At 45.1% G+C, this 12,216-nt stretch overlaps 4 protein-coding genes across 4 annotated transcripts; 3 read left to right on the top strand and 1 right to left on the bottom strand.

Annotated features, from left to right (window-relative positions):
• Window positions 1-509: 509 nt before the first annotated feature.
• Window positions 510-1,229, bottom strand: JR316_0002651 (uncharacterized protein; the record flags this gene model as incomplete). Its single annotated transcript, XM_047888438.1, has 3 exons — window positions 510-863; window positions 931-1,009; window positions 1,069-1,229. 3 exons carry the CDS (start codon window positions 1,227-1,229, stop codon window positions 510-512), a joined length of 594 nt encoding a protein of 197 aa, XP_047753361.1.
• Window positions 1,230-2,869: 1,640 nt separating this feature from the next.
• Window positions 2,870-3,908, top strand: JR316_0002650 (3-methyl-2-oxobutanoate hydroxymethyltransferase; the record flags this gene model as incomplete). The annotated part of the gene is made up of 2 exons (XM_047888437.1): window positions 2,870-3,634; window positions 3,687-3,908. The coding sequence occupies 2 exons, from the start codon at window positions 2,870-2,872 to the stop codon at window positions 3,906-3,908; spliced, it is 987 nt and encodes a 328-aa protein (XP_047753360.1).
• A 773-nt stretch (window positions 3,909-4,681) lies between these two features.
• On the top strand, window positions 4,682-6,789 carry JR316_0002649 (Glucan endo-1,3-alpha-glucosidase agn1; the record flags this gene model as incomplete). The annotated part of the gene is made up of 12 exons (XM_047888436.1): window positions 4,682-4,911; window positions 4,969-4,990; window positions 5,045-5,100; window positions 5,152-5,277; window positions 5,336-5,540; window positions 5,597-5,671; window positions 5,730-5,876; window positions 5,934-5,963; window positions 6,016-6,115; window positions 6,174-6,208; window positions 6,257-6,457; window positions 6,523-6,789. The coding sequence occupies 12 exons, from the start codon at window positions 4,682-4,684 to the stop codon at window positions 6,787-6,789; spliced, it is 1,494 nt and encodes a 497-aa protein (XP_047753359.1).
• Window positions 6,790-7,251: 462 nt separating this feature from the next.
• JR316_0002648 (uncharacterized protein) lies at window positions 7,252-8,343 on the top strand (the record flags this gene model as incomplete). The annotated part of the gene is made up of 4 exons (XM_047888435.1): window positions 7,252-7,470; window positions 7,526-7,725; window positions 7,784-7,886; window positions 7,951-8,343. The coding sequence occupies 4 exons, from the start codon at window positions 7,252-7,254 to the stop codon at window positions 8,341-8,343; spliced, it is 915 nt and encodes a 304-aa protein (XP_047753358.1).
• Window positions 8,344-12,216: the final 3,873 nt, after the last annotated feature.

The following is a 12,216-nucleotide window of genomic DNA, read 5'->3' as shown; positions in this document are numbered from 1 at the left end:
GATCGAAGTAGAAAATTTCGTCAGGCCTTGCTAATTCTTGTGATTCCGACATGTATCTTCGCGTTTTCAGGTTGTGGTATACACTATTAGCAGGATTCCGTTAGTTTCAAGGCAGAAGGTGCCAATGTGAACGAGGGTAGTTATACCCCTACCCCGAATTGCAGTGCATCATATATCCACTGGCTTCCCTTTGTCCATATTATTCGCTTTGTAGGATCCAATTCCAGCTATTCGATACACAAAGAAAGTTGGATATAATTTTTCCAAAAGTCAATCATATCTTTGAAGTTGTTTGATCCCCCTTTATTTTAAAATAAAGCGTTCCATTAACAAGCCTCACTCCCACATCCAAGTCCCTCAGACGGATACATGTCATTTTTTATCAAAACGATCACAACGTAAGACTATTCCAGAACAACACGATGAATTGGAGCAACAAAACCCAAGGTCAGTGGAGGTACATACGTCACTGCCATGTGGGCAAAGTCAATGAGGATCAGCAGTCTGAATTAAATATTCCTAACATCGACCTTAAGGAGGTATTGGTCGACCAATTGTCTCGCTTCATTGGGAAATGATGGCGTTGCTGCTTCGTTCTGTGACCTAATAGGTGCGTTCGCGCAACCAGGAGGGCAATCCAGCATTTCGCGAATGTAAAAGATTTTGGCAATGGTTTCCCAATTCAGTTGGGATTCGCCGAGTTCTGTTAACTCGTCCAAAGTGAGGCGGCGTTTTTGGACAAGATCAATGTAGGCATCTCGACGCCACTCAGCCACGCCAAATTCGTTAGCTAACTTCAGCTTCTCTGTCCATTTCATGAAAAGTATCCTGGTAGAGAGAATGTTCATGGCTGTTTCATGGATCTGCCCCAGCCAAATTCATGATCCGTGAATGTCGCTAGTAATCGTGTTTAGCTTAGGGGCAACGCACTTTATTGAACCTCCACAATACAGAAAGACGTAGCACTGATATCCAATCTTCAGCGATCATTGCAGGGGTGTTACCGTTACTGATTAATGAGGCAAAAAAATGAGAAATACTGGTCAAATGCCAACACTAAAGACGCACGAATGGATAACAACCAGGAATGAGCGAAAATCTTTTGCTGTAAGGCTGATGCCATTAATACCGCATAACGGAATCGGGTATTCGTTACTAGAACCCAGGGTTTCTTTGCTGGATGACTGTGGCACAGAGAGTATCGTCTCAAAAAACGTCCCTGGAAGCATGATGGTGTGCTTCAGAATACGAAATACTGTATTTTCTACCTGCAGCTCATAACAAGCACGTCAGTATCTCATGTATTAAGATGCCACAGAACATGCCTGAAAACATACTAGCTCGAAATTGAATAATGTGTCAGGAACCGTCGAAGTCTGCGCCGTTGACATTGTGTCTTGTGGTTCACTGGAGTTGGTAAGTGAATTACTTCGAGAATGAGTCTGACTGGTGAGAGTTGAATGTAGGACACAGCTCAAGCTCTTCGAATCAAATTTTACCAGTGTAATGGACCCAATGAGTCAAAGGCTTTTATTCAAATGCACGTATGAACGCATTGATTTGAAAAAATCAATGGCTTCTTTGTTCATTTCGTTTGACACCGAAGGCCACTGAGGTGGCCTTGACAGCGGAGCCGTAGTCACTTTGACACAAAAAAACAATTATTGAATCACCTTGCAAAGAAAATTAAACGAACTGATTAAACGTTTTCCATCTATGAAGAAAACGTGTCCATGGCAAGTTGTTTACAAGTCGATATGCCTGTTCTGAAATGAAACCGTCTTCCTCTTACCCATGGTTTATATTGAATAAGCACTGGTTGTACTTGCCACAGTTTGGTCCTGTGTTATTTTGGTAGGGCATTCTCGAATTGAAACTTAAAAATAACTTGATTATGGCGAGAGCGCCGTACCCTCAACGGCCATACTTACCCGAAAATACCCGAGAATTTCAATGCCTTACAAACGACAAACGACCTTCGATAAACCAATCTTGGACCCTATGTCAGAGGCCAAGTCGAACAAGTTCTTTAGGGTCCTTGTGGTTCGTGGGGGGAATTCTCCAGACAGAGTATTTATCAATATCTGACAAAGGAAGAGGATGTACACTTATCTACCACTTTGAAAAGGCACAGGGCAGGAAGATGCAGAGTTCTTTCCAGTCAAAAAACCTTCTCTACCTAGATTATTAGCATATTCAAATTTCCTAAAAATTGGCTTCCTACTTCGGCGTGTAGGTAGAATTTAACTTTCTGAAACCAAACTTAAGCAGCAAGATGGTATCATTAGAGTGATTAGTTATTAGGAGCTTACCTCGTCACGGTCCCCTTCAAAGGTTCATACTCGCGCTAATCGCGATGCGTCCACAACGTGACATATATGTCCTCCGGCTACCGGTAATATCCATAGCCGGTATTGATGAACGACATCCAGCGACATCCGACACACATGGAATGAAATCTGCCATACAAATGGTTTCGTTGAATCTTCGCCATCGATAGCGTCTTTATCCGGTATCGTTTGAGTTATCTTGAATTTAGATGGCAGAAATGGCTGACTGACTCAGGGTAATTCGCGAAGTTTGTGGCGGAGGCATTTGCCGGGGTTGTTCCGCTTGTGTCATCGCCGAGAGATTCATGACACGATAATCACCTCAGGCGAGCCTCGACAATACGATGCTCGCGGGGATCGAACCATGCCGCCCTTTCGGAGGCATGACTTTCTTCAAAATGGTGCACTACACTCTGCTCTCTGATGACACCGACAAGTCGACATTAAGTCAAATCCTTACTCCACGCAATTTCGAGTCCATAAATCAAAGACATTCTTAAAACAAAAAGATCAACTTCCACACTATAACAAAAGACAAAATGTCGACGACATTTGCTCACCGACGTCTATCACACGACTTCATCTTCCGCGCCAGCCCACAACTACGACGATGGATGAGCGTTCGACCTCCATCGCAGGACCCTGCGACGCCTCCAATCCCTCGTAAAAAAGTCACGATTCAAACGTTACAGGCTCTTCGCCAATCTAAGACACCGATTTCAATGTTGACTGCGTACGATTATCCATCCGCACTAGCATGCTCGTCATCACTGCTCACCGATATCACGCTGGTCGGCGATTCGTTGGCGCAAGTATGTCTCGGATATGCATCGACGACACAACTCACATTGTCCGAGATGATTCATCATGCAAAGGCCGCAGCACGGGGCACCACACATCCATTCCTCATCGCCGATATGCCCTTTGGCACCTACCATACGTCGGTACAGAATGCCGTCGCCAATGCTGTTCGGCTAGTTCAGGAGGGCAGAGTTGAAGGTGTCAAGCTTGAAGGTGGTCGCGAAATAGCAGACGTGGTCCGACGGCTAACGGATATTGGGATCCCGGTTATGGCGCACGTTGGACTTCTTCCCCAAAGACACTGCGCGCTGTCGGGCTACAAGGTGCAAGGGAAAAGTGCAGAGGCCGCGAAGAAAGTTGTTACAGATGCGTTGGCTCTTCAGGAGGCTGGCGCATTTGCAGTTGTCGTCGAAGCCGTCCCGTTGGAGCTCGGAAAATACATCACGGACCGACTTAAAATTCCGACAATTGGAATCGGAGCAGGTCCCCACACCAGTGGACAGGTGGGTACATCCTTTGATGTACATTCTTCGTGGCTGACTTGGTGTCGATTAGGTCCTGGTGTACGACGATGTAATGGGCACATGGTCAGGGCACAAAGCAAAATTCGTTCGTCGTTTCGGGAATATGAAAGAGATTCGTGACAATGCAGTCCAGAGTTACGGCGAGGCAGTTAGGGAAGGGTCGTTCCCAGACCCACAAGCCGAAAGTTACACCATGGACAAAATCGAATGGGCACGGTTCTTGGAGAACGAAATTTCGGAGGACATCCGGTAAGAAAAGTGCGTATATGCGCGTTAGGCAGTTGGGGCATGGTAAATGAGAGGGAAAGAATTCAATGTATCATTATTGTCTTTATTCGAGTTACCTTAAAAGCAGTCTATTCAAAGATTCGAGTTGGTTTGCATGAATACATGCTTGTTGAATTTGGAACCGAGTGGAGGTGAAGATTCAAGAACAACCACACTGACACTGACAGCATTAACCCAAATCTCCCGGTTACGTCCGGTCGGGAAATTAAATGTAGAGCAACGGACAACTGTCATTATTGTGGACCTGACGACAACGCCCATCATCACACCACTATCACACCTCCTGAGCCATACAAGAACCCACAAAGCTGACTCTTCATCGAAGAACATTGTAGATCTACCGACTAGGTCCGAACGCGCTTAATCCCCAGAGATATCTATTTGGAGAGCCCTCATTTACAACCTTATTACCAAAGTTTGGCTTGAACGTTGAATTTTCTGACCTCTTCTCGTCTACATGAGATCACAAAGACTCATGCTATCACATACAGCCGAATCTGTATCATTCAATTCCTTGCCTTCATCCCGATAACGGAAGTTTAAGGGGGTCCAACTCACTTCGCTACTTTTGACTCTCTTCGTTTCCCGGCCGGCTTTGTTCTTCTTGCCTGTTTTAAAATTCTGTCTTTCTCCCGGGAGTGCTCATAAACCCGACCGGTCAAGGTATATGCTATCACTTCTTGGAGTACTTCCCCTTGATTCTACGTTGTACCCAATCTCATCCAACGCATCTCGACAATGTCAAACTCGACGAAACCCATGGAAACGACATCCAGCAAGGCAGATTCGCCAAGCAAGGTCCAACGTGCACTGGGATTCTTCCGTACCGGAGTGAGGCCTGAATCAAAAGGGTATCAATGGACTGCGAATACGACTCCGGTAGAACAAAGAGATGTTAAGATCGATGATCCTGCAGTCGTTGATGAAGAAGTCGCCACTTCCGCGACGAGGAACTATGTCTTTGCCCAGTATGTATACTTGTTCCTTCTTTCGCGGAATCGTTGATTTTTACTTTCATTCAACAGTTTCATGGTCGGGAATACCTACGTCCGTAATTTAAAGTGGTCACTGGAGTCCAAAATCTGACAGACGTATTTCTAGCCCTACACCATTGATGACTGGTATCAAGATATCAAACTTGCCGCTTCATATAATATGTACGTTGTTTTCGTGAGAATGTGTTCTTTATGCTGACACCTTTCTTCCAGAGATGGGTTTGTCCTAAATGTAGGGAGAGAAGATTGGCAGAGGCAGCGCTGCGCAGATTGTTTTGCAGCGTCAAAGCGTCTACCAGAGTCCACCAATTTTAAATTCTTCTTTAGTTTTGACATGACGTACGATTCGGTCGCTCTTCTGTCTAGCTTTCATATTGACTTTGGCTGTATTATCAAGCTCAATTCCTGGGGGGTCTTCTGATGATGTTTGGATCTTTCGTGAATACATTTCTGCAAACTATAAAAGCCCTCGAATGTTTAGACATCCCCGAACCAACGGGGTTGTCGTGTCCACGTTTTCAGGAGAGAATAACTCGTTTGGGCGGGGAAGCATGGAAAACGGTTGGGCATACGTAAAATCGGAGCTCAGTAAAATTGTCCCGGTAAGTTCTTCTCCTTCTGGTTTGGTCTTTTTTTTCACGGACGTCATATCTATAAGATCTACTTCATTCCGTCTTTCTTCATCAATCCATCGCGCTATCATGGTATTTCCGCTATGGATGGCGCCTTCAATGTCAGTGATAAGCCACTTCGATACATCACATATAAGTAACCTTTTGGTTATAATGTAGTGGAATGGTGGATGGCCCATCCACTTGCATGCCGGCTCACCACGTCACGAAATAGAAAATCCCTCCCTTGATTCCGACCAGTCACATTTACAGAACCTTTCTGGTGGCCGTACCTTTATGGCAGCAGTATCCCCCTGGTTTTTTACAGTAAGGTCATATCTTCCTCTCCATCCCATATATTTTAACTTTTTTCTTCCTCCTTAGCATTATGGTGTCAATTCCTGGAATAAGAACGTGCGTCCAAGGTTTCTTTGTCCTAACGATAATTCTCACAAATAGCGTTTAGTGGATATATCGTGGGGACGACTGGCTCTACGTTCGGCGATGGGAACAGTTAATTTCGATGCGAGATAACATCGACATCGCTCAAATTATATCATGGAATGGTAAAATGCAATCTTTCCGTCGTTGCTAATATAAATTCACAAGAAAATACGTTTTTAGACTATGGCGAATCTCACTACATTGGACCCATTAAGGTATTCCTTTTAACTGGTCATCATCGTAATTTCTTTTGACTTTCGTAGGGCGCCCAACCCAACTCTCAAGCATGGGTCGACGGTTACCCTCATGAAGCTTGGTTGCCTCTGACTCAATATTATACCAAAGCGTTCCAAACTGGGAAATACCCTGCCATAACCAAGGACAGAGTCTTCATGTGGGCGCGACCTCACCCAAAGCACGCAACGTCTGCAGACCCAGTCCCTCGTCCAAACAACTGGGAATTGGTAAGCATACATATTTGATAGTACAGCGGGTACTATGATAACTGACGATGCGTGAATACATGCAGACGGATGATACTGCCTGGATTGTAGTATTTGCGACCGCTCCCGCTAGGATCTCGGTTTACACAAATGAGAACAGCGCAGACAAGAAGAATTACGACGTTAAGGCCGGCGTGACCAAGCTTTCCTTTGAACTCAAAGCAGACGAGGGTATGAAGGTGTCCCTAATTCGCGATAACAAGACTGTTGTGGTGTGTAACCCAATGGCGTACAGATTCGAGAGCCGGCCAGGAGTGTACAACTTCAACGCATACGTCGCCATATCTCCCTAGACACTTGAAAGAATGATCACCCTGGCTGACACGTCGTTCCTTCTTTTTCTAAAGACTGAAACCACTATAGAGAATGAAAAAAATAATAACGAGAAAGGAAACGTTTTCTTATTCCTCTAATTTAACGGCAGAAGTACTCTAATGTTTATTTTCGAATTATTTGGCTCCAACAATCTCATGTGCTTTGCTCCAAAACTTTCGTAGCTGGTTTCCAGGCGCAGGGCTTGAGTCTGGTTTGTATGGTCGATTCTGGTCGATTCTGGTCACTTCTAGAACGATTCAAAGATAGGTCAGGCTTACACCACTTGGTGGCATCGATTATCCTCGAGGTCGCCTCGTGCCATCGATACTATTCAGAAGAGTGTCGGACCTTTAATTTAGGCGCCCATATCATCAACTTTATAAAGCGGTAGTTCCATTCGACTTCCCTTCAGTGAATCTTTTCCTTCACCTCTGCTTCAGATGTCTCTTTGGGGATCGCCTGTTGAGCTTCCGTCTACATCTCCTGAGAACCCTGTGCCGAGCTCGGTCAACGGGGACTCCAGTCGTCCCAGGACTCCTCATATATCCAGTCCGGCCCCAAATTCTACTGACTCTCGGGAACCTAACGCAGGACCAAGTAATGAAGCTCCCGTAGCACGTCTGGATGGCTTATTCAACTTCCAAATCGTTGTATTCCAGGTGATTCAAATCTGTTTATCTACTTGTATGCTTCCGACCTACGCCATTTGTACAGGTGGAGAACACCCTCTTCCAGGTTCTCAAGAATGGGTTCATGGTTCCTGGAACACCATTTGAGGCCATGTTTGCCTTGCCTACTCCTTCAGACGATGACGAACAACCATTTGCTGAAGGTGACAGTTTGACCAATCCCATATTCCTTCCTGGGGTGGTTGCCTCAGAGTTCCGAGCCTTTTTGAAAATTTTGTATCCATTGTAAGTCGCAAATTAAATTGTCGCAATACCTGTCCTATTAACGCAGTCTTTATCAAAGCATGGGTCCGTCAGTGGTCACTTCGTACGAAGATTGGGTAGGGATTCTGAACTTGGCTACTATGTGGGAATTTACACACGTAAGAGCGTCTCTAAATCAGTTGGTGCAGTTCTAAGGATATCCAGATACGCGAGCAAGCAATTACCCGGCTGTCTATCCTTTTAAAGGATAAGCCAATTCCAGAGCGCATCATTTTGGGCCGCACATATCGCGTTGTAGATTGGCTCAAGGATGAATACATAACCCTCGCTCAGAATCCAAATCTCGATATAAAGAATTTACGCGACCCATCTGGCATACAGTTGGACTGGGAAACGATTGCAAAAATCATGTTCGTGCGTGACAAAAACATGTTAACCAACCTCAGGCAGGGACGATCTTCATCTGGCTATCACTGTGGTACATGCAACATATACTACGGATATCATCATGAGGTTCTCGATTGTCGGTGTCGAATCAAGCCTTTAATCGAAGAAGGCTTTCAAGAGGAGTTTCAAGATTTAGCCGGAGCCCCAAGTGGCGGTTTGAACACTTCGCCACCTCTTCCTACAAGTACGTAATCACCAGTGCGGCTGATGATCTCTCTTTGTACCTCAGGAATTGAGATTTTTGCTCTCGGTCCCCATAGGCACTATTGGTGGAGGGAGGAAGAAAAAAGGGAAGAAGATTTCTAGAAACCCGATATGAACAATGATGATTGGAGTCTGGATTCAGTGTATATCGATATCTTGATGGCCTTTCATTTTTTTCATTTTGACCTGAGATTGTTACAAATTGTATGATATATTTTAACATGCGAAACATCTCTTGGATTTATTGCGATGTTATTACATTATAACTTTGACCGTCCCTGCATATTTCCAGTTATTGAATCAAGTTATGGTGTCGAGTACCACGAAGATACCCATATTTATGGAGTATTTACATTGTGGTCTGTACTGTATGGCCATCATAATTGTTGATTGCTATCGGGACAGCATGTGAAGCATCCATCCGTCAACTCTACTGACTTCATGGGAAATGGGCATGGCAAAGGTCCTGACATGCATAAACTTAAACAGCTAGTTGGAGCTGGACTAGCATTGATACTTCGGAGCGAAAACGATAACCCGGTCGCGATTATTGCCCAAGATAGCTTCATTGTGAAAAGGATTCTGCATAGGAAACAGTCAGTCACTCGAGTGGAAAACAATAATGCATCATAGCACGAATAGTTGTCGTGAGGTGGGATGGAAGTCATCAAGAACGTACCAAGATACAGGGGCCTATTTTCAACTGCCTTTCAGAATGAATTATTTTCAGTCTTTATACAATTCAGATAGTCCGAAGCGTTTCCGTAAACATGCGTTCACGCTGTCTTTCGGATGCCGCTCTAACCTTTAAAGGCAATGCCCAGATATGGGAGTGTAGAGATCTTCTCCGAGAATTTAGAAACGAAAATCCGTTTATCCTCAACAGGATTATGCCTGTTATGCCACTTGATGTTAGGCGTACAGGCGAATACCAATATAGGGATAAAGATTTGAATGATTTCAGGTGATCACGAGGCCACTGACAGAGTAAAAATTTAGACCCCATGTCATACACAGCATAGAACCCAAGATGGGGCCAGAGATAGAATAAGGAGATATTAGAGAGCATAGACCTACATGGTAGCAATCCTTCAGTCGGACTTTATGACAACAAAAAAAGCTATAGTATGTAATGCATTGCGAACAGTGACTGGCGTATAAATTATAATCCCAGATGCAATAGATGAAATAAAAGAAATGGAATCCTTCTGCATATTTCTACCAGGCGAGCTGGTTCACTGTATGGGTTGGGCCCCGTTGGCATTAAGTAAGAACGTGCCTGCAAAGCTACATCACCCGTGGGGAAATGGCGCCCTGTGTGAACTTACCGCCTGCCGACGCTTGTGATGCCGCAAGATTCTACTAGAGCATCTCTGTTTGGCTGCGGCTTTGCCGTGCTTTCAGCCCAGTTCAACCCGCTAGTTTGCCCGAGGTGCAGGGCTTCGGTCTGCATAGGGCGTCAAAACACTGTTTCGAGTATATGTTTCACTTTCTCGGCTTTTCATGAACTTCAGCAGCATTAGACGCCTGGCATTCTATTACTGACCTCGACTAATTAGTAGAAGTTGAGTTGTTGACAGCAAAGATCTACAGCCACGAAGGCAATGCGCCTCGAGGATTCGGTCTGGTTTCCTATCGAAGTATTACAATTGAAATTTGTATTTATACATCACAACGCGTTCAGAATTGTTCTTGTTTGTCGCCGGCATTTAGTTGACTCCGGAAGACACGCTGTGTAAACGAGGGATGTAATTCACCAGAATGTATAAAAATATCTCACTGCCACTCCATCGCTCATCGCTGCTCAACCAAGAGTAAAAACCATTGGTGGATTGCATGCTCTTATTTTCAGCAAGACAACGTCAAAGAGCGACCTTGAAAACCTTCTTGGACGAAGATGTGAGGGTGAAGGCTTTCTTTTTGCAAGACGCGTTCTTGCCTCTGATCTATTCAACTTAAGCGCCCTTGGAGTCGGAAACATTGCCGAACCGAATGGGCGCTATCTACCAATTGCAAAGATAGAACTACTTCATCACTATTGACTCTTGGTCTTCACATCGATAACACATGTTTTTTCATTATATAAAGAAGTGATATATTCTAATACTCCATCTCCCTTCCCAGACACTCCTGCCTGGCTAGCAAAATGTCGCCAAATTTCTTCCGAGTCAATATCCTCCCAACTATTCTCTTTTTGTCAGGATTAATTCACATAGGAGCCTCTCAATTCAACTGCCCGTCTGCATGCTTTCAGGGAACTGTTCAAAACGCAGGTCCTGCAGTATCGGACTCCTTTTGTCCTCTCGCCGCTGATATCGTTAATCCTGTCTATACACCAAACTGCCTTTGCTACACTCCTGAGACGTTCGACGGAACCCCGTAGGCAACCATTGTTCTTTGAAACTCCTATGAGCTCACAGACAAGTCTTTTCTTTGAATCAATTTGTTAGCTGGCTATTTTGCTACACGTGCGGTCCTGTGCTAAGCGGCGACTTTGCAGACGTGTGTGGCACGAGGACAGTCACCCAATCCTGCCCTAATCAGCAAGACGGTATCAATGATGCCTGCAAGGCGAGCAGTAACATCAACGATGTCCTCGGCAAGCTATGCGATAACGGAAAGCCAAGTGCCATCGTTGCAGGGATTGGAGCTGCCATCACATTCTTTATGCCTGAGCTTGCAGAGGGCGCCAGGCCCCGGGAAGCTCCCCTACAGGCGTATCCCCGCCGGACCCAAAATATTTGTCTGAAATCCGCGAGATTTTGGGTCTCCAATCCGCGAAACCGGACGGTCATTTTGCCAAGACCTTCTTATTTAGGTAATTTTTCTCACCCTCGGATGGAGTCAAAGGAGCAAAAAAAAGGCGCAAAAAATTCTACAGCTTTTTTCAAGCAGTCTTTTTCACAGTTCTTCTGTTTTTGGCAGTCAGAAAGCGTTTATGTCCTCACAAGGAAACTAATTTTTGTCCATATTTGGCAGCGCGCCCTATTTGCCGGCCAGACCAGCCGCCTATGCAGATTCTTCTCCTCAAATCCGCAGTGCCCCGGTCAAAGGTAGGCCTCCGGACCTCTCAAATCCGCGAAAAACGGACAGTAAAATGCTATTTTTTCAGGTCTCAAATCCGCGAAAAGTCGATACGCCCCTAGGGGAGCTTCCCGGGGCCTAGGGCGCCCTTTCACTCGTCGAAGAAGGTTGTGTCGAAACCAAAACTGCTTCTACGATTTCATCCACGGTTGGGAAGGTCTGCGATGTGTGGCAAACCGGTAAGACCTACGGTATTGTCGTATTAATTAGTTAACTGACAGACTTTGTAGCCGGATGCGGTACAGTGGCAGCTGTAAACGGGAACACAGGAACTACTTCAAGCTCCAATTTCGCCGAATCAGCAACACAAGGAATGTCGGTCCAACTGGCGTTTGGTATCATGGTGCTTGTTATAATTTTTAGTTGATTGTGTCACTAGCAAGCACAGGGATGTATGCAGAGGTTATGTAGCGCACGATTTGCATTGTTATTGGAGACAGACTAGCTGATAATCGATAATCATTCAATCGGAACGCGCAGGTCGGTAAGCATAACTTCAATTCCCAGGGGTGCGCCACCCACTGGATTGCTGTCTGAAGTCTTAAATTAACCGTCGGTCATAGAGAATACCTTTAGACGCCAAAGAGTAAACCTGCATGATGCATATCGACGGCTGTGCTATTCATTTGAGTCTACATGAACAGACATCGTGAGAGGCGGTTATGGTGCACACGCCTCTGAACGAGGCACCGGACAGCATTCATTTGTGGGACGTGAAATTCAATGAGGACCAGTAGTAGTAATATACACTGGTTTGATGGTGATAGAAAAAGAAAT

The sequence above is a fragment of the Psilocybe cubensis genome, chromosome 2, assembly GCF_017499595.1.
Source record: "Psilocybe cubensis strain MGC-MH-2018 chromosome 2, whole genome shotgun sequence".
Lineage (NCBI taxonomy): Eukaryota > Fungi > Basidiomycota > Agaricomycetes > Agaricales > Agrocybaceae > Psilocybe > Psilocybe cubensis.
Note: the sequence above shows the minus strand (reverse complement) of the source record. Positions and strands in the feature narration are given on the sequence as shown.